Source organism: Falco naumanni, chromosome 2 (assembly GCF_017639655.2).
Source record: "Falco naumanni isolate bFalNau1 chromosome 2, bFalNau1.pat, whole genome shotgun sequence".
NCBI classification, from domain to species: domain Eukaryota; kingdom Metazoa; phylum Chordata; class Aves; order Falconiformes; family Falconidae; genus Falco; species Falco naumanni.
This window is the reverse complement of record NC_054055.1, coordinates 34,199,216-34,221,556: the sequence shown is the minus strand read 5'-3', so window position 1 is coordinate 34,221,556 and position 22,341 is coordinate 34,199,216. Positions and strand designations below refer to the sequence as shown.

The window sequence follows — 22,341 nt, the reverse complement described above, 5'->3', positions numbered from 1 at the left end:
TGGCAGAAAGAGTTGAGGCTGTTATTATCTGTAACTGCCTGGGTACAGATCCACTTGATTCACACTTTGCTTTTGTAAACTCTGCCATAAGAACTGAGCTCCAAGAACAAGTTTTAGTTACACATGCTCTGTGCGCATTCAAAGGCACTTGGCAAAGCAACTTTTTGATGGTATCTCCAAGAAGCTTTCTGGAAGAGCAAGACTAAGGTAAGACCTAGGTCGCTTTGAGGTATCTTCTCAGCCCACTTAACAACAATGTCAGGCTCCTGAATCCTCCAATATCTAAAGTGGTTTTGATCCATTGCCTCGAGTTTCCAGAGGACACTTTCTTTTCTGTATGGACAGCTACTAGATCGGCTGATCACCATCACAAACAGTGCTCGGATGTTAGCAGATAAAGCAACATTATTCTTATACTGCATTCTTTAATAAATGCCTCTTCCATTGCTCTCCCATGTTTCCACAAGAATAGGCTATGTCACTTGGCTTTTCTTTAAAAAATGCTTTGGTTAAAGCTTTGAAAGTAGCTAGCTAACTAGCCTGAGTGAACTCTGAAAACAGGATTAGAATGGTATGAAAGTAAATAATTTGGAGCAATTACAAGCTAACCTAGCCACAAACAGATTTTTCTTTCCCCCTTCAGATAGAACGTAACCAAACAATGAAGCAATTTCCACATTTTTTTCTAATGTTAGGCACACTTCGTTTGAGTGTCTCAGTATCTGCAAATCTAAACTCTAAGGGCACTAATCATCCTATATGAGAAGGGGTTATTGTCATTAATGTTAGTGGGAGTTAGGGCCTGCGCACTGGGAGGGAGATTTACTCTTTTACAAAACTTGCTTTATTCAGGTGCAGTTGCTTGAAAGTCCTTTCCTCACCATGCAGCCTATGTTCAATGCAGAGAAGCTCATTATACAAGTTACATTCATGATGATACCAGATGTTCAAATTGAATACTCATGAGGATTATTTTCAGACTTCTTATTCACATAAAACTTGGTGGTGAACAATTAGTAAAAGGAAGGAAGCTGCCAAAAACGAAAAAAAAGAAAAAGAAAGAAAAAAGACAACTCGTAACATCATTTAACTGCAATTTTATCTATCCCGTCCAGTACAGACAAATGTAACATTTATGAAACCAAAGCATTTCTCTGAAGAGATTTTCTCTCAGTTTACAAAACTTCTTCCTGCCTAGCAGACTTCAGCAATGGCACAGTTCTTTCTAGGTTTACTACACATGCGGCTCACCAGTAATTTATGAAGGCTTATTATTTCTTGTGTAATGAAGCATATCTCTTTGCAAATAGCAGAGATTGTAGGGAAAGAGAGGGCAGATTACAGTGCAGCTGGGCCTAATAACAAAAAGTAGCACACAAATGCTGGCTTTGCGATGGACGAATGCCCCAGAGAGCCGTGCTGCCAACTCCTGTGGTGTTATGATGAGTCTCACGATATCTGACATTTTATTTAAAGCCCTGGGGAGATCATTAACTGAAAACCTCAGCTTTAAGTTTCTGGACTAGTGGCTTCCAAACTTTCTAGACTGTGGATCAGTACCAGCTCTCTGTATTTCACCATGCTCTCACAAACTCTGACTTTTAATTAAAAATGCTAACAAGGCAATTTAATCTCACTGACTTTTCCAGTCCTAGCAATAAGATGCGGATTACTTACTACAGTCTTACAAGTGATCATTACCTCAGGAGCTCAGTTTGGGTTCACTGATCTAGACCTCATGGCTGCAGAAAACCCACTTGAACAATGAACCGGCTTTCTCTAAAAGGTTCAAAAGGCAGAAAGATAATCTCCCACTTTAAGCCAATCTTTCCACCCCTGTCTTTGTACCTTCCTCTTTTACCTCTGTCCTGGTTCTGTTCAGTTCACTTCTTCCTTCAGCTCCCAATGCACAAGTCCATCTCTTTGCTGATTTGCAGTTCCCACTTGTCTGACATTTCCAGATGTTTCTCTCTTCCCTCACCCATACTTGTTTTGCAGTACACAATTCAGTCCCCACTTACCCAGTTCTGTCCCAGGTAAATTGCAGCATTAAGTGTTTTGGACTTTTCCTACAAAGATGTCACATCACATTACTGAAATGCATATTTAGAATTTGGAAGAGACCACCTTGTTACAATAATATCAAAGCCTGTCACATTTTAGGTCTATTTTACTTGACAGCATCTCTTTGGAGAACAGGAATCTACATAGCTCATAAATGATATTTTGACAGTTGCTAGTTAATCTGCCCCACTGAGATCAGTTTCTCCAGGTCACCTCTTTAAAGCAAAGGGCCCTTTTTTCCTCTCCTTTTTGGGTTGCATTTCTTCTACCGCCACCCATGATATGTACCAAACCCAACCGAACTGGCAAATGCATAAGGGGCAACAGGAGAGGGAAGAGTTGGCTCTGCACAGACAACTGCGATGAGTGGACTGTTAGTTGGGTTGGTTGTTGTCTTGCCTTTCTTGCTTGGTTCTCCTCTTAACTAGGGGCATAAGAAGCAAGCCACCATAAGAAAACACAGGGGTATAATTCCCATCAAAAATAGCAGCAGTTCTCAAATATTTTCAAAATTCAGTATAATTCACTCCTTCTCACTGCTTATTACAGTATTTGGTTTGTGATTAGGTGAATTTTTCAGATACCTTATGTTTACCAATAAGTGCTGTCTCAATTAAATATAATTAATCAAGTACTGAATCTCTTTTAGAGGTTCTTCTTTTCTTCCTAATTGAGAAACAGAACTGTTACAACACTTACAGAGACTGCTTTAAAGATGCCAGCAAAGAAGACTTTTTTCTCTAATCAATGATATTTTAAAAATGGCTGCATTCCCGTAACACTAAAAAAGAACAGAGGAGATTGAGGGTGAAGGAGTATGTTCACTCCAGTAAGAAAAGCGCTGGTTACTGGGGAGATGCCAAGTGGCATTGATGACCCTCTCCCACATCTGTAATGGAAAACCTGCTTGTATTAATGGTGCAGACATCTGAACACGCATAGCTCAAGAGATGCTGATGGATGCTCAGTGTTTCATGTATGTTACGTTAATCTTATATATATTTCAAAAATGGATTGCATGTAGTTGTGTACATGTGATAAATTACTTAGGATATTCAAATGTTGTATATAGGTAAACCTCTGTGTAGGTGGGTTACTGATGGTTACTTCTTAGAAGTCAAAGTAATTGCTGTATTTTTATTCACACTTAAACAATAAAGACTGGTATTTGCAAGACACATGGCTGCATTGCTGCTGTTGGCATTTGAACTAGGAATTGCATTCAGGCCCAGCACCACTGTGACAACTTGGAAAAAAATTATCTGAAAGTTTTACAAAGATGAAGAAACTGTCATTGCTACTTGAAAACAAGCTTGACAGTTTGCACGTGAATCCCTCAATTTGTCACATTCATTAAGGAAGAAAGGGCTGATCTGTGTGTTTTAAGTGACTGTGGTGGTTTGATTTGTCCTGATTTATATGAGGCAATTTTTTTTCACAAACATAAAGTGCTTTCTATAAATGTGAGGATAAACCACTTCTGTACAAAATTCTATTGCACCTTAAATTGCAGGAGAGTATTTCTCTGGCTATCACTGACCTTGTATTATTGGGGGGATGAACTAATTTTTCTTTTGAAATTGTGCGTAATACTGAAATACTTGTTCAGTTACTTTCGCCTTAGAAAAAAATAATCTTAAATATGGGAATAAGTTTCTACCCCTTTAGAAGGCATAAGCAAATGATCAGATAAAACTTGTAATTTCTTGACTCTCACATTCAGAGACAGCATTTCTTGAGCCATTTATCCCTTATGTGAATGGAAGGGTGTCCAGAAGAGCTGTATCTGCAAGCCAAAACCCTCTTTTCTCCCCTCTATCCTGCCTCCAGCACAATTAGTATCTACAAATAGTGGCCACTGTGCTTCTCCATGATTTAACATGTTTAGTAGGTTTTTTCTCAGCTAGAAAAATAAAATGTGTTGCAAACTTGTAGATGACAGGGTTCTACAGAGCTTCCAGTCATTTCAGAAACAGACATTTTTTTTGAAATTTGCAAAAAGTGTGTAACTTTGAAGAAGTAACTGTAAAATACTCCTTGTACAGACTTTTTGCGTAAGCCACTGCTTAGGACTTTATATCTGTGGGTGTTGAGTAGAAGGTGAGTGCAAATACTCTGAGCAGCAGAAAATAGCTTGTGGGATCAAGGTCTAACAGCACAGGCATCTCAAAACCTATCAACAAAACATGATGAGGCAGATGACTATCTGATAATAGAACAACATGGGGAGAGGTATTGCTTTTTATCGTGTTCTTCCTTGACTGTTAAAAGTGCTCACTTGTCTCCAGAGCTCAGACAAATTTAAGAGGGAAGACAGTCTCTATCTGACACATGACAAAGAAGCAATGAAGAAACTGGTGTGGTGGACCAGCAACCACCCAAATCTCTTCAGAGAGATCCCTGGTTGACATGTGGGGTGGGCATTTGGCAGTTGTAGAAGCAGTTCAGCAATCAGTGGATACAAGTGCTTTAAAGAAATGCTTGGCACAGCTCTTGCACCTGGTGAAACTTGCAATGCATCAAATATGTGGAGGGCTGAATAAATAAACAAAAAAGTTGCAAATTATTTTGCCCAATTGAAAGGCAAAAAAAAAAAAAAAAAAAGAGCCAATTAGAATTCCTAATTAAAACAAAACCAACAAACCAAACCAAACCAAACCACCTTTCCTTTAACACAGAAAAACAAATTTTCCTCCTTTATAGTTCTGTATGCTGGTGTTCAAGGAGTCACATGCTGGAATTAGTGGAGAAGTGGAATAAAATGGTATGGTCTTGGTATGATATCTAGTTCTTCAGTCCATCATTTCATACCCTAGAGGACTGTTCTTTGTTTTCCCTTCTCTCTGCCATGAATCTAAAAGATTCTAAAAGAAGATCGCTCACCTCCAAGCCGCTTTGAATCCACTTGGTATGAACCAAATCATACAATATATTGCTATACTATGGGTATGTGTCATTAGAAAGAAGCTTATAGTCTTTACATGGTCTTTAAGCCAAAACCAAAGAGTAGGACATTATGAAATTCCTCAGAATGCACAATTGAAGCTACAGCCTAATTATTTTCCTTTGTCACCCCTTCTTTTTCTGATTGATGGTTGTATTATTATTATCCTCAGAATCTAGGATTCATTCACCAAAGTAAACCAGCATCACTAACTAGCAGTAGTTTTGAGAGCTTCTGTGCTCATCCAGCTTCAATGATGAGCTCTGTTGGGCCTGTTTTTAACTCCTGGCAGGCAACCTCAACACAGACTGCCAGACAGCTGGACACACAAGGAATAAGAAGCTGCATGCTTTGAAAAGAAAGCTTTTAATGCTTTGGAAACTTTAGCCAGCCTTCCATGTCTCATGACATAAGGATGCTCCTCAAACCTGCGATTATGAGTTTAGAAGCTTGTACTGGCATTGTAAAAGACTCCGCTTTCTGATCATTATCTCCTCTGACACCTTAGTAACAGCTGATGTTTCTTGGATTTAACCATGAATAAGCAGGTACCTCAATCTCCACCTCAAGCAGTATCTGCAAGCTTCCCTAAGATGCTGGGGTGAAAAGGGTTTCTAAAAACAACAGGGCATGAAGGGCAGCATAATTAAGAAAACCTAAACCCAAGAGCTTAGTTTAAACAATAATAGAAATGATCTTTCATTGTAGATCAGAAATAGGGTTTAGGCTGAAGCCACTCTTGAAGGAATCCGTTCTTCATGCTCTGCTCAGAATCAACTGTCTTCACTGTAATAAATAGGGCTCATTCTCCTGAAGGCTAAATATGAGAATAAGAGCACAAAGGCTTTATATTGGAGAGGGCACTATAAGGAAGGTCACTTTACAGAAAGCATGAAGTGTCATTTGGAGAAGAATGCTAATACCAGCTATATCAGATTGTGAGGAAGCTGAAAACAGCGTATGTTCTAATATTGTCTTTTATTGATTTTGCTGCCAACATCCCACTTCAACAATGTTACAGCTGCACTTCAGGATTCTTAATGGAGGGGGATGGAGAAAATCAATATACAGAGCTTGCCTCTGCTCCCATAGAAGTCAATGCGAATTTCATTATTAACTGCAATGAGCACAGGACAGAGTTCAGACTGTTTTGTCACTTTGTTTGGTTTTTCTTTCCCTTTTTATTTAACCTCCTAAGGGGCAATGTGTAGTGCTATCCTGTGTTTTAGAAAAGTCCCATTTAAATAGGCTGATTCCCCATCAAACTGCAAGTTTACACATTCAGAAATGATGCCTTGCTTTATGAAACCTAATGAAAAATTATAGCCTGTATCCTAAACTGGGAAAGTTATAATAAAAGGTATAGGATTCGAAATAAATTCTAATAACAAAATAATTTCATTCTTAAAAATATTTTCATTCAGATATAAAGCAAATAAAAACAGTTTAGCTTTCACTGACTTGTAAAATATCACTTTCAATGTGTATTGTTCACTCTATTACAAATAGAGGAGATGCACCCAAACTTCTTTTCACTAGTATTTTAATGCTATTTACACAAAACGCCATATGCTAAAATTATCTCCAAAAATTATAAGCATCATCTTCATTCCAACAACATGCTGTTAATTTTGTTCTAGCATGAACGCAAAACATATTTTAACATGCTGTCAAAATGAGATACTAAGAATGTCAATAAAATGACACTAAAATAAATGTAAATTTAGATTGCTGTCACAAGTGGCTGCTTGGTTTTGTGAAGATGTTAGGTTGCTATAGCATTTTCCATAGCAACTTTGCATCTTATTACATAAATAATCCCTCAGTGTCCTTAAAGCTTACTAAAAACAGGATTAAATCTATTCTCATATGTAATGATCCTGCATAAAACCTTATCAGTATGAAATACCCAGAAAACGTGATAAAATGTAATCTAGATAATAGTATTTCTGGCAGTCGAAAAGCATCAAAGCACAACAGACTTGTTCTGTAGTAAACGGGACATCCTCCTAAACCCCATATTAGGAAAATTACTTTGAAGTGTTTGTTTCCTCTGAAAATTGAGAGTTTAGTTAACCCCTTCACTGCCATGTCCACAGGACAAGCACAGACCTTCATCCCAAAGCCGATGTGTGCGTATGATCCAGAGGAATTGGCCCAGTACCTGGGACCGGACTTTATTCCGCAGGGAAGACAGGCCTGACAGCTACCTTCAGCCTGATTCATCAAGGCATTTCTGCTAAATTCAGCTGCACGAGAATCACAATTAGAGCCAAACAGACTTAAACCCAGTGGCATAAAATTAGGCCCCTGCCTACACGCTTCCTGAATTTCAGCCTATTTTTGTAAAACCTATGGGAAAAATGGAATGCATTTTAAGGCACAAAATTGGATTCTGCCGGATGATAACAGTTCTGAACTGGCACGCTGTGAAAGACACTACAGCAGACTTTTCCCTGCATAGAGGGAGTAAACATCTTGTGCTGCTTTCTAGTGATCATCTCTGATGGTCCCAGGGAGCAAAGCTGATTGTCTGTTGTGTCCGGAGCATTTCCATTCAAAGGGAGGTTACTCCACTGGCAGAGCTCAAAGGTTGTTCAGCTGTCTTCTCTGGCCCGAGAGAGGATCGTGTCAGTATGGTGACAATTCAGAGCTTCAGTTTTTAAATACATTTTTTTTCATGAGATTGCTTATAAAACCTGGTTAGTAGCTTCTATTAACAGGGTTTATTTTCCTCTTCATGTGCCTTTATATGTTCATTACTGTAGGGGTGATTATGACACCAGCTGCTGACGGTTTTGAAATGGTATTGATTTATTTGAGGAAAAAAGCAACACTAGCCCATTAATTTCTAAAGTAAACACATTTTGTTATTTTACATTATCTTTATCAACAAGTGTTTAAAAGGAAAATGGGCAAATTATGGGCTTGTTAAATACCAGTATCACTTTCACAAAATGTGATGCGAAAAAGCTATGGGATGGAGAAGTAATGCAGAAAAATAAATCAGACTTTTGTTTAAAACAAAATCTCCTATAAACCCCATAAGTTTAGACTTACAAGAAAGGAAAGGAGAAATAACTGATCTCTGGAATCAGGAGGAAGAAGATCTGACATGACATCTTCTGTGACCCTATTCCAGTTGGAAGAAAAGGAAGAGCAAAGCTCAGCTCCACACAGCTGGGGCTCAGCAATTTCTATTCAAAGTTTCAATAAGCTATATAAAGCTTTCCTACCAGTTTAATCCAGCTATAAAACACAGTTTTCATTCCACGTATGCATCTCTGCATTCACACAAGCCTTAGAGAAAGCAAAAAGAGGATTGAATTGCAGAGAAAAGATGAATAAGCATCACACAGATCACTTCAGTGTTTTTTCAGGCTTTCCTTGAAGACTTGCCAGGCTTGCAACTTTCAAGATAGACTTATGAACAATACCACAAAGCCTGTTTTATGCTGTGTGCATCAGGGTGAAATTTTCAAATACTGACTTTCACAAGGACTTACGCTCTTCTGTGAGATGGACTGCCCACTATTCAGCCTGTCTTCTATGGCAAGTGACTTAGCTGATGCTGCAAAGAAGACAGATCAGTTCAGGAAAGCACCCAGGCTACTGTTCCAGACAGAAAGAGCTTGGATGTTTAAGTTTGGCACCTACTTTAGGTGTGTTTGAAAATCCTGGGTAGAGGATGTCTCTCTTGACTCGCAAAAGCAGTGCCAATCTTAACGTGTTCAAATCAGGCTTGCACTACATAACTTGCAAGTTATGATTTGCACGCAGTCCCTGAGATGTCATTAAGTTACTTCATCACAGGTAACACAGTGGTGGTGAAATGCTCCAGGGGCCCAGTAAGTGGGCTACTGCAAGTCTGTTGAGCTGGGAAGAGCCCTACAGCAAGGCGCTTATCATCTACGTGGACAGAACAGGCAGTGGCTGAATAAAAGGAAGCACTGTTGCCTCCATTTGACAGTAGGGAACGGAGATAACACAAATTCATTGATTAATCCAGGCAGGGGGTATGTAGCAGAGCTGGGATTTGGCCCAGAGCTCTGGGATCCCAGTCAAAAGCCTTAATCACACGCCCATCCTTCCTGCACCCCTCTGCAAGCATTGTGCATTTCTTTCTTCTCCATGGTGCCAGCTGCAGACTTCCTGAAGTTGGAGTTGCTAGAATTAATGGCACGTCACTGAGAACTGCAAAAGGAAGAGATTAACCCACCTCCCCTTAAAGTAAAATTACAGGTGCCTTCTAGGCATAAACCAAACTTCAGCTCTTTTCTGCAACATTCAGCTTCACTTCACTAATTCTTAAAATTACTTTGGAGGCTTTTACATGTAGATCCTTACTCCCAGTGCCAGCAGGTGGGAGATGAAGCATCCATAAATCCTGATCATTCTGAAGATTTTCGTATATCCTCTAGACTCCAGTGCTGTATCTTTCTTTTTCCCTTGAGCTAATGCTTCAGTAGCTGCGCCTTGACTTTCAAATGTATTAACTGAGTTGCCAATCATCGTTATTATTTTTTTCTTAGCAATCTCCCAGCTTTACTTCAGCAATCCTCTTGTCCCTTTCAAACTCCAAAATCCAAATTGCAGAAAAATCACTGTTTAAAGGCTGAATTTTGAAAATAAAATAAAATAAAATAAATATTAAATTCTAAAGAAATAGCTGGTCCCACAGGTGAGATTCACTGAGTCTTAGGTCAGCTTTTCCAGCTTTCCCTGTAATACAAATGACTTTTAGTCTGTGAAACCAGGAGGATTTCCTGTAAACTAGGCATGTATGATAGTTCAGGCAACTTATTGGATTCCCTGGGGGGCTCTTCAGGGGGTGCTTGCAGCAGTTTGAGACACTCTCCATTAGAACAAGCAGATAGTGATGCATTCCTTTTCCTTGAAGATTCAGCTTGCACACTATAGCATAGGGTGCTAAGTAAGCCTGGGGAGAATGACCTCTGAAACAACTGGAGAAGCAGAAGGTCTTTGCACAGGAGGCAGTGCCCCAGTCCTGCAACATGGATTAGAGGGTGGAAGACAGATTCAGGAGACTGGAGGTCATAATATCTTTGTGTTATTCAAGCCTTGCCCTTCCCATGGTTAAGCATTTAGACGAATATTTTAAGAAAAGGGGTTAAAAATAAAGAAAATGTCAATGGTTTTTTGCTGTGCAGAATTGTTTCTTTGTGATAAAATATTCTTTAAAAGACATTCTTTGTAGAACAGAGGTTACTGTGAATACAAATAGCCACTCCAGTGAGATAAAGAGGTGGTTCTGGAATGACATACTCAAAAAGAAAGAAAAAAAAGAAAAAAAAAAGGCATCTAACACAAATAGTAATTTTTAAAAAATGCTAAAAGAAGGAAGAATCACTACTCTGTACATAAAAATGAAAAAAAATCGATGTCCTTCTCTCACTTTCTTTTCATTTACCAAAGTTTTATACGCAAGAATTTTGTTGGTTTACCTCCCAATTCCCTCTGTTGTCAATGACAGAAGGATCAAATGCGTTTGCTTTAGTTGAGAGTGCAATGTTGGAAGAAGAAAGCTATAAAACTAATTTTAGAACTGGATGACTCTACGTATGCAGCAGGCTGGATCAGCTCCACTAAGATCAAGAGGATGATGAATGTTACAATGGAAAATGATGGACAAGTACTCAAATGGATCCATACTGTTAAATTCTGATTTAGTATGCAACAGTTTGGGGTTTGCTACTGTTATCACTGAGGGGACTCAGATGCCCGCATTATAACAATACGAAAAACCTGAAGTTGTTCAGGGTGGAACACTACAGAAATCTCAGATATCAAAACTTTTGTTAGAAATTTCCCTTTTTATGGAAGAAAAACCCCCATGCTTTCCAATTTTTGATGTTACAAAAACAATGGCTGGCATAGCTCTGCCCTAAGCATGCATACGTTAAACCTAGCTGAATTGATAAGTATGACAGTTCAAAACATCATTACTCCTCATCTGGCGTGCAGGCTGTGGGTATTTCTGGCTCTGCTTTCCTGTTGTTAATTCTAATGACTTCCCTCCATAAGAGGGGACACAGTCAAGCAAAATGATTAGACATTCATGAAAATCTCTTGATTGCTAGCAGTGCTTTGTCTGCAGCGACCCACTGTCTCAGCTCCAAGCATTCTGCTAATTGTGTTGAAATTCCAAACCCACACAACTGGCCAAGTGAAAATTAGGAGTGTCCTTTACAGCTTTTATTATTGCATTTTTCTTCCAGGAAAAATATTAAATCTCCCCTCGAAAGAGATGTTGTAGTAAAAATTTCTTTGCTAGAATGACACTCCTTCCTTTGGTCTGTACTTCTGGAGTCATTTGACCTCACACAGCATCTTGTCACAGAAGGAGCCAAATTTGCTTTCTGAAAATGAGTGTCTAAACAAGCAAACCTTTGTAAGCTACTCACAACTTTATTAGCCAATGTCAAGAAATCAAGCAAAGCATCCATCCAGATCACGTTACCAGTCAATAATTCAGGCAGCTTCTGAGCCACCTCTTCGTGTCCACCCTGGACAGCACAGTATTTGTAGAAGGCTGAAAATGTTGCATTTCTTTACTTAGATTACATGCACCCTTGTTCTTTCATGACAGCCATCTAACGAGTATCCAATTAAAGCAGTATGCAGTACCACACTGTGAAATATGTACCCTTGAAAGTTAATTCCACAAAGCACACATTTAAAATGGCATGGTGTATTTTTTAGAGAGCTTACACATTATTATGTATTTGTTGAAAAGAAAAGTAAGGCTTAAAGAATACTGACCAACACGTAACTCCAAACGGTCTCATAATAAGACATTTTTATGAACATGGAATTAGATACTGTCATACAAGACTGCAGACAGCATGCTAAAGAAACGTACTGCTTCCAGTCAAGGGCAGAACTGGAGAATTTTCATCGTTACAGGACATAGTAGGTGACAGACACCTCCTAGAAACAGCTTGCATCATTCAAGTAACTAACTTATGACGGTTTAAAATAAGATACTGTCTTATATAATCGGCTATTAATATGTCACTTCTCACATGTAAGTTTTTGTTTACTTTTTAAAAAACCCCAGTTGTATAGGCTTGACATTATAGAAGGATTTGGCTTTACCTGAATCATCTACTCTCAGCTTTTTACTGGGATTGTCACCACTGTCATCATCAGACATTTCCATCTCCTCTTCCCGGCGGATTCCCATGAGCTGTTCACTGTGAGCATTTCGGAGCTCCTAAAACCCAAAATGACCTTTTGTCAGTATTAGCTTCCATAAAGTCATTATGTATTATTTAGTATCTGTTTTTAATACCGCTCTGATTTTAATTATGCATCATTTATCATTGTAATCATATTTATTTGTATATGAATATTTATAACATCAGTACCACAGGGAATTCTTCCTGTGAAAGAATTGAGTTTATCAAAGACAACACTCAGGGAAAACAAGACAGAAAGTGTGTCTTCATGTTAAGTGATGTTTAGTTCTGCTAAACATAGGAGAATGCTTTAACAGCAAGGACAGTACTTAAATCTGTGTATAAAGCAGTCTGATAAAAAAATTATTAGACCGCTTAAGGTAGAGATGATTCTTGCTTCTCTCTGCCACCTGGGGTAGGATTCATCTGGCCAAGCGTAGGTGTCTCCATTAAACAAAGCCATATTAACTGCATCCTAAAAGTGCCTAGTTCTCTTTGCTGATGATAAAGGGAGCCAAGAGCAGCCAGTGCAGATGGAGTGCTCTATATTTTATGTGTCTGCTGCTGGCCAAAGGCATCTCACCCTCTCTCCCTATGCCCAAATCACCTCGGATTTAAAAGACCCAGCCCCGTAATGCTGTCCTAAAAATCTCTGCATCTTGATCTAAAAGGAGTGCCAGAGTGCACAGCCTGGTTGCTGCACGGGCAGGCAGAGAGCCCCACACATGTCTCTAGGTAAATGATCAGCAGGCACACAGGCTTTGTAGGAGTCTAGACGGTCTTTGTTCTGGGTAGAAAAGCTGGCGCAGATGTAGCTGCTGGCTTTTTAATGGCAGCACCGGGAAGATTGAGAGGACTCTATTTTGCCCTAATAATCCTGTCAGGTGTAACACGGGGATGCTGCACTGTGATTAGTGCAGGCCTTGTCAGTTCGCAGACAGCTAATTTTTCTGCCAACAAAGAGCTTAATTCCCAAAGAGGTGGTTTGAAATCTTTGAAACAAGGAAGAGTCGTGTGGAAGGAGGAGACAGCATTGAGGAGTCGTACCGCTGCTCGGTGCAATTAACATCGGCTGTCAGAGAGGGACTGTGTGAAAAGAGGGAAGGCGTTTCCCTCGAGCTGTACCCTTGGTTCATTGGCAGATCTCAGATATTCTGGTTAAATGTGTATGTGTCCATTAATCTGAGCAAAGGCAAGGGGGCTAATTAGTAGGCATTTTACAGGAGAATAATTTCAAATTAAAAAAAAAAGTTATTAAAAAGGTAAATTGCCGACCAGCATCTCATGCAAACAGAGGCACCTCCAGAAGAAATTAGCAAGCCATTTCTTAATTCCTTACTGGAAAAGGCCACCTGCACTTTTTCTTGGGGAAGCATATTGCATACATAGCAGACATCCGCTTACATTTACTCCCTCTTTAGGGGATAGATGTCCTTGATGCATCAATGTCTACATTATCAGCAAAGTCAATAGTTTTCCATGGAGAATGTCTATGTGTATGAGTGTTTGTTTTGGGTTTGGGTTTCTAGCAAAGCTTTCCTAAATTCAGAAAAAAATGGAAGGTGATCAGGTAATTAAACAAATTCGCAAATAATGTCATGGTTAGAAAATATGATTTAAAGCAAATATGCTATTTGCTAACATTTCCATCATATTTCACATCTGGAAAACAGGCATTTCTAAAATATATTTTTTCAGTGAGAGTCTTCACATATTTATGAATTGTTTTAGTTGTCCTCTTAGGAAAACAAAGGGAATAATATTTGAAACATTTCTGGAAAGTCCAACTCTTACACATTTCAGTTTATTAAAGATTTAGAAGCCAGCAAATGAATGACACACAACATCCCTGTACAGAAAGTTAGTTTAAGAAGGGATGGTCTCAATATAATTGAAATAATCTACTAGCAAGTCATGTTTTCATACTTCTCTAAATGATAAGACAAACATCAATTCCCAACTCCCAACTTTCAATTGAACAAAGTCTTTATCCACTACTCATATGAAATATTTGTGAACAAAATGCAAAATACAGTTTGTACCAATAAATTATGCTAACATTTTATTTTAAGTGTCCCATTATTGTGAAGTCATTTGGTATTCACCATTATAGCACTGATAATAAAGAATTCATTTGGTATTCATGTGGATGTTACATTTAGTGCCATTGGTATTCAACTGTAATTTAGCATTAGTTAATGGGCACTTAAAATGTTACGCAAATGATTTATATCACAGCACTTCAGTGTTTCTCAAACTAAGTGTACAACACTTATTTTACAAGTGTACTACAAAATAATTAAATAAGTGCACCTTACCTTCTAAAGTTTTTACTCTGAGACAGAGAAAAATCATTTAGAGGACTGTGATAGTAACAATCAACACACTGTACTACATGAAAGTAAACCAAGTGTATGTTAAGTTGCTCATATTAAAAAAAAAAAAAAGGAAGAAGAAAGAAAGAAAACAAAGACAGCGGTACTTACTTTTTAAAATACAGGCTCATAGCGTATATACTGAATTAAAAACGAAAGCTGGATGACCAAAACACAGGATGAGGTCTAGCGCTTCCTTTGCCGCCACTGGCAGCAAGGGGAAGTTAGAATCCCATCTCCTCTGTTCATGCCTATGACAGTCACGCATGCGTGGTTCCAAATTGCTAACTCTGTATGGTAGTATGATTACATTTATGCTGGTTTCTTTGCAAGCATAATTATTAGAATCGATACAAGTGATGTGTCTACTTTTTGAAAGATCAACATAAAACGAATGGGAAGAAGTATGTCATAATTCTGGGCTTAATATGCTTAGGTCATTACTTAGGAAAGAAATTCTCTTATTTTTAGGCAAAGTCATCTTATAATGATCATGTGATGGCACAAAGAGAAAAAATATCTGTGCTACAGAATACTTCTTTTAAAAACAGATCACGATGACTCCTAAAAAGATATTTTTCAGAAATATTTCTTAATTCTATCCTTAGTTGAAAATACCGTTCCTAATTTCACTACTTCAGTTCATTATTTTAGGTAGTAAACATAATCCTCCAATGATTTCCCAAATTTTGCATGAAAAATAAAACCACATTGCTCTCTGTCTTAGTGTTATTTAATGACTATTATCATAATGAGAGCAATAGGAGCAATTCATACTGTAGAGGAGAGTATATAATGGCCAGTTGATTAACAGCTAAAACGGTAGCCGTAAATACTGCTGAATACACTATGTCCAGCTACAATCACACTCGTTCTGTGTCAATCCAGCTGTGAGATGATGGATAGAAAGTAATAATAAAATCACCAACCTCAGAATGCTTTCGCCAAATGTCTATGTTCTTTCGCTGGGCTTTCGAGAAATGGTCCCAAGCTTTTTGTCTGGTAGAAGCGTTGAAAACGGCGACAATCTGCTCAACTTTGGTGAACAAGGAAGTCAAACAAGACAAGCAATTTATGTTGTGATCACTATATAGAAGCAAAGCAAAGACACTAGGAGTCTATGGATGATGTCATTACTGAAACAACATCATCAATATCCATCCAATGATGTGTCTTTTGTACTTACATTTTACCAATGTTGGAGATGTCTCCCTTCAAGTCTGTCTCCATAACTTTAGTCTACACAACTTATAACTATGTACCAAAAACCACGCATGCAGCTGCTTCCCCGTGATGTCTGCTACAACCCTCTGCACAGCCATGTGACTTTGTAGGTGTGTGACTACAGAAATGACACTTGAGGCATAAACCTGACACGTTCCCCTGTGGCAGCTGCATACAGATGAGCAGGCTGTACAAATGGAAGCGTGAAAGACAAGCAGGCTCTCCTTTGAAGGGTGACTATCTGATAGTGAGAATTTGTCAGTAGACGGGAAGGGCTAAACCACACATTAATGCTGCATTCTGTAGCTGCAGCTGCTGTTTCTCTTTTATTTATTATAAATGGGCTCACCTGTGGTAGATCATTCTGTCCTGTGTCCACAGCCTATGTATGTTTATGTACATGAACAGTCACGTTTTTTTGCATATAAGATGAAGAAGAGATGTGAAATGGGCTTCCCTCATTCAACTCTAACGAATTTTTCCCGAAGCCAGACATCAATATTTAGGTCAATTATCTAGGACAATTAAGATCTTACGTTTTTAGCTACTTGTTCATCCTAATTCAGAACCTCTTCTCCCAACACTCTTCTCTTTCTCTTCGCATCAGTTACAAGCAACACTGTCCTTCCACAACAGTGACCTGCCTAAAAATTATTTGACCAAGATTTAAATTGCCTTGATCCCAGCACAGTTAACTGAAGGACCACCAGGAAACACAAATTTTCTACAAATGACCTGGGCTGTGCTCCTGAGCGTGCAGATGTGCTGACCTATGAAGTCAAACTGAAAAATGCCTCAACTCTTGGACAAGGTTCTTGACTATTTATCTCTTTAGGTTCCTGGGCTGAAACAATGTCTACTGTTTTGTAACGCTGCAGCTTGAAGCACCTCCTTCCCCTCTCATAGAGAAATGGTGGCAGGAATGCCGTAATGCCCTCTGATTGGGGCTCTCATCGAGCTGATCAACAGCTGCTCTTCTTCTCCCTTCAAGTCACAGATGCAGAGGATCTTATACATAACAACCCATATTTTGTAAAACAATGAGCTCACCTAGTAAGTCAGTTACGTATCTTTCCCCTCTAGATCTGAAAGTTAACCTCACTCACTTGAATAGAAGCACGTTTCTTCCATCCTCTTTTATTACCTATTTTACAGGCTGCTTTCAGATTGAGGAAGCTTACAACATTTTGAATCACAGATGGAAGTTTGTCTTTGTAATCAGGGCTGGTTAATTAACTCCTAAAGCCATAGAAAATAAATTTAGTCTTTTAGAATTAATACTTCTATGTAGTTTATACTAAAGAAGGTGCCTCAAAACTACTGGCATGATCAGAACCATTTGTGATCAAGTTTTAATAGCAGATGTGATAACTTCAGCCTATGAGAACTTGCTCGGAGTGAAAGGTGGATGTTTCAAGGAAGTTATGTGGTGTATATTCAATTAATTTGAAAAGAATGAAAATGCTAAAGCAATCTATTATTGTGTGTATAGAAACTGAGGCTAGAATTTAATTACTATCATGTTGATGACCCAGGTGCTCAGAAAATTTTGCATAATTAACAATCTGGTTTTAGTTTGCAAGTGGAAATTCAAGTAGAAAAGACTCACAAAAATATGAGGAAGGCTGGTTTGCCATTTTCCACTAATAGGTATTAATAACATCATATGAATTTTTAAAAACATTTGAACTTTAAAGTGTTTAATTTCCATTCTGTGAACAGATGCTAAGATTTATCAAAAGTCATTATATGATTATTTCAGAAACTCTCCGCAATGGAAACACAAGCTAGGAAGATGTCAAATAGTTTTTCTTGCATAAGTGTAGTAGACAAAGTGAGCAGAGAATGGTTCTCCTTCACTTTCAGGAATTAAAAAAAAACTAAAGGAAGTAGGATACTTCGAGTACTAGATGCTAAAAATCAAGGCATTTAAAGAAAGTTTATCCAATAGGTAGCCAGGGATAATTTAAAAAGGCAAATGTAGAGGAGAATAGTAAATTAGTACATATCAAAGACCAACATTTCACTACCTTGTTCAAAGAAAGTGTCAACACACAGGCAACTATTTCAAAAAGCACCAGCAATATAGGCTATGAAGTGTTGCAAACACCCACAGGTAACACCCAACATAAAAGGTCTCCAAGCATTGCATCAGAGATAAAAAGCAGCCAAGGCCATGGTTTGACAGTATAGGAAAGTGGCTTCACATCTTTTTGTACTCCATGATAATCCTGCGTTTACGTGCTATGAGATGGCAATCCAATGTAAAGCCATTCTGCCAGTTCACAGTTTTTCAGTTTTCAGTTTCTTTGCTGGTTAATTCATGTTGCATAAGGATTAATTTGTTCTCCCACAGACACCCTGGAAGCATAAAACTGGCAGAACTCCTGTGCTCTGGGTAATTGGAAGAGAAGACATAATGTACCCATCCCTGATCAGGATCAGATTTGTATGGGTAAATGATCCAGCAGCACACAACCCATAAGGGTGGTAGATTCATCCCTAAGGGGAAGCCAGGAAAGTTTATATTAGCTGAGAAACTCTAGAGTGCATTCATTTTTCCTCCATATCTAGGTAAGATTTGGCCAAAGAGAGGGCCCAGAGGGCTGTTATCTGCAGAATCGGAGCGAAACCATTGCTCCTGGTTTTGTTGCTGACCATGGTTTTCAGACTATTTCCTGACCTCTAGAAAAAAAATTATAAAATGAAATAACAGATCATGTCTATCTCCGTAAGGCACCTTTAACTCTAGGATGCACTGTACTGTCAACGATGACTGGTAAGTAGAATTATTAAGTAACATGAAATATTCATTGTCAAACATCTGTTGTTAAGTTCTATGCTATAACAAATTTTCATTGACCATATGCAAAGATGTTTCCTTACTAAATTAGGGTTTAAAAAACTGTATTGTTCTAGAAGGGTCCATACTACATCATTGTTTTTCCTATCAGCATAACTTACAGGATGTAAAAAATTGCATCTTTCCCAATGGCTTATTCTATAGCTGGTAATTTATGTGGTGTGTTTCAAAATATTATTATCTAATTGTTTTTCTGCTGAGTTATAAATAACTAAAAAGACCCAAACAAGTAAGCCTAGACTGATATGCAAGTGTCAGTGTTTAACAAATGTGGTGTAACTACACTAGCCTTTATCAGAGGTGCCAGCTCATAGCAAGCATATTAAAAGAAAGTTTAAACCTCAGTTTCTGTTGCCATCAAGTTATTTGTTATCAAATATAAATGTAAATTTATTTACATTTGTTATTGTTATCAAGTATAAATGTAAAAACAACCAGAAAAACTAGGAACAACAACAAAAATCCCTTAAACAACACCTGTAGAAGTTTTATACAAAATTGGATTAAAGGGAAAACTAGAATATCTCCAGGGGAAGACAATATTTGATACGGGATATTTGAAAATGATACTACCAGAAAAGAACATAAATTAATGAGAACCAAAGCATAACCTCATCTGTAGATTAAGAGGTTGAGAGAACACTTTTACCTTCCATTACATTTATCTAGCAGGCTTCTTTAAATACATGATTGAGCTGAGGCTGAAATTTCTCCTTGGGTTCAGGAGACAAGAAGTATTCTATTTTCCTCTGCTTATTACATTTTCAGCTGTCATGCATATGTGATTATTTTTCATTTCTTGTATGCAAAAATAAAGAACACCAGCAACCAAATGCTTTATAATGCATAATAATAATAATAATAATAATAATAATAATAATAGTAGTAGTAGTAAAAAAAAACAAACAAAAAAAGAAACTGCAACACGTGTTAAAAACAAAAGTCTTTGCTGCCAGATAAAATAATCAAGTTTCATGTAGAATTTCACTCCAAACTGCACCAATTAGGGATACAGGATGAAAAGGGCTTTGCACTAAATTACTGTAAGTGCAAGAGTAGAATATATGGCAATTTAGCTCAGAAAATTCTGTAAGAGTGCGACAATTGACATACAGGGTAAAAGAAAAATTCCACCCATAAAATTACGGTGTAAAGGAAACTGTTACAGTAAATGTATAACATGCTTTTCAAATATAGATTCACAGCACAGGGAGGATATAGAGTTGGCGTGGTTTGGGTCAGTAGCCTTGTCGCTGAATTCTGACTAAGCTGGAGTCTGCCAATCGATTTGGCTCCAAGCCCAGCAAACCAAGGAATTACAGTAGTCAAGGCTAGATGCTGTAAGTGGATGAATTAGAGTCCCCAGGTCAGTTTTGGATAGGAAAGAGAATGTTTTTGGCAACAGTTCTGAAAGGCATTTGGCAATGTACTGAACAGAAATTACCATTAAGTCCAAGGCTAAAATTGCATGTAGGCAAATGACATGTGACATCAATAAGAGAAACGGTAGACAGATTGCAAAGTAATGAAATAAACATATTTTTTAAATTAATCTCAGCCAAACCTCAGTCTTTTGGTTATGATACTGTTTACTTTCAGAAAAGATTTTTCCTTTCAAACATCTACAGCTAAAAGCCTTCAGCCTCTCTGTTTTACCCAATTCACATGTCACAGAGGGAGAAACCTCTGCAATTGCCATTGACTGGCAGGGGAGGAAAACATAAAAGCTGGAAATATCAAGACTTCAGATAATGCAAAGGATGGGTCCTAAAGTATAGCATACCATCAGCTGGATACATAAGCAAAATCCATTATAGATTTGTATAATGAAGACAGCCTATCTGCCACAAAGAAATGGCATCTTTGTTTTGGTTTTGATTTTGTGGGGGTTTTCCGTTTCTTTTTTTCTTTTTAAATAAAAAAAGAAACCCCAACCAACCAAAAAAAACCCCAAACAACCCCAAAATACCCCCCAAAAAACATCTATGCGTATCAAAAAAAAAAAAAAAAAGGTGCAATTCAATCAGATAAGAGAAAGCTACTGTTTGGTCTTCTTGCTGTCTGGGTGGCTGTAGGTTCCTTAAGACATAGTCTTAAGACATAGCATGATAAAGCATAAAACCACAGGACTTCTCTATTATATCCAAAAATTTTGAACACACCGAAAGCATGGTGCCTCCAGTGATTTACCTCCCAAATCGTTTTGCTGTGTGGGAAGTCAGATTGCAAGGCTGCCATTCCTCAACTCATCCTACCGCCAACAACCACATCTGTACTAGTGATCAAAACCAGCCAGGGACCATTCTTGTTCCTTGAAGTCAAATGGCACAATATGCTGAGTGTCCCTGCAGCAGCAACTGTTCTCTCTCCCCAAAAAGATGCTTTTCAGTAAACTACTTGGCCTGCACCGAACTCTCAACTGTGTGGGAAAATGTTAGCTGGCCCAGAGCAACAACCTTCTTACCGTGGAACAGTACGGACAAACCTGCCCTAGCTCAGCTTAATTTAATCCTATAGGCAGAGTCAGTGGGGTCATCTTTTACTAGCAGTCTCACCTTTTCTGCTCTAGTCCTGACACAGAGGTCCCAGTGTTGCACAGAACCATTACAAGGCTTACCAGAGGAAGAAGGATGTTTTCCTCTTCCGTCTACCCTGCCTCACCTACCTGAATACTGGAAAGAATGAGAAACAAGTCGTCTCCCTAAATTGCACTGTATTATTTCTACATTTCCCTTTGACTAGGCCTACAGTGTTTGAGACCAGGAGGAGCTGTACCTGGAGTGACGGTTGATCCCTCTTTCTCTTCCATCTGACTAAGACTGGTCTTAGTCAATATACTTGCAGGAGTTATTAAGAGGATGAGTGGATGTCAGTGGTCTACACCTGAGTGATGGAGGAAGAAACATTTTTTCATAATACAATAAGCAGATTCTTCTACATAGATAAAGGACAAAATAAAAAATAATTATACCACAGCACAAATTATAAACCCTGGCCTTGTAAAAACATCAAACCTCAGTGTCAGCAGCTGTTTTCCTTTCTTCTCAATGCTAAGAAAACCAGTGAGGAAGAGTGAAAGAAGGAGCATTATGGTGATACTGAAAACATCCCATTTTCAGGATTTATATTGAAACCTGCAAAGTAACTTGCCTGAGGTATGTATATCAACAATTAATAGTTCTAGAAATGGAAGAACACTCCTTGTTAAACTCTGAAATAAAAATATACACTCTGATTAAAGAGAGCCCAGTTTGCTCTGCAAGGTATTGCTAGAAGATCTGTCTACAAAATAAGCTTTGAAAATCTTTTAGGTTGTGAACGTGGTTTAATTTACAACAAAGAAACTGACAGCTTGGTGTAACAGCAAGTGCTGGCATCATGCCGTGTGATAAATCACTCGGACTCAACAAGACTGCTTCACCTCCATGTCATTTCTCAATGAACAGGAACCTGACATCAGACCAGCACAACACAGCAGGGCAGGTAAAAATGTACAGTACCTGCTTCTTTAATGCCACCATCTTATATTACAGAACAGATTTTATGGACTTTGCTTGACATCCAGAAAACAAAAAAAACAACCAAACAACCCCCCCCACACACAACTGCACCCCACCAACTCAAAGGAAGATTTAGTGAATGCTACTTTCTTCATCAGCTTGACAAGAT

General features: G+C 38.3%; 1 protein-coding gene across 2 annotated transcripts in view; it reads right to left on the bottom strand.

Moving 5' to 3' along the window:
- The window catches only part of ENOX1 (ecto-NOX disulfide-thiol exchanger 1), a 369,627-nt gene that overhangs the window by 51,365 nt on the left and 295,921 nt on the right, over nt 1–22,341 (bottom strand). For both annotated transcript variants that reach the window (XM_040584352.1, XM_040584353.1), the window contains 2 exons: nt 15,515–15,621; nt 12,128–12,245 (listed from right to left, as the gene is read on the bottom strand). In XM_040584352.1, the coding sequence (XP_040440286.1) occupies nt 12,128–12,245; nt 15,515–15,621 (225 nt within the window). The remainder of the gene's footprint in view (nt 1–12,127; nt 12,246–15,514; nt 15,622–22,341) is intronic.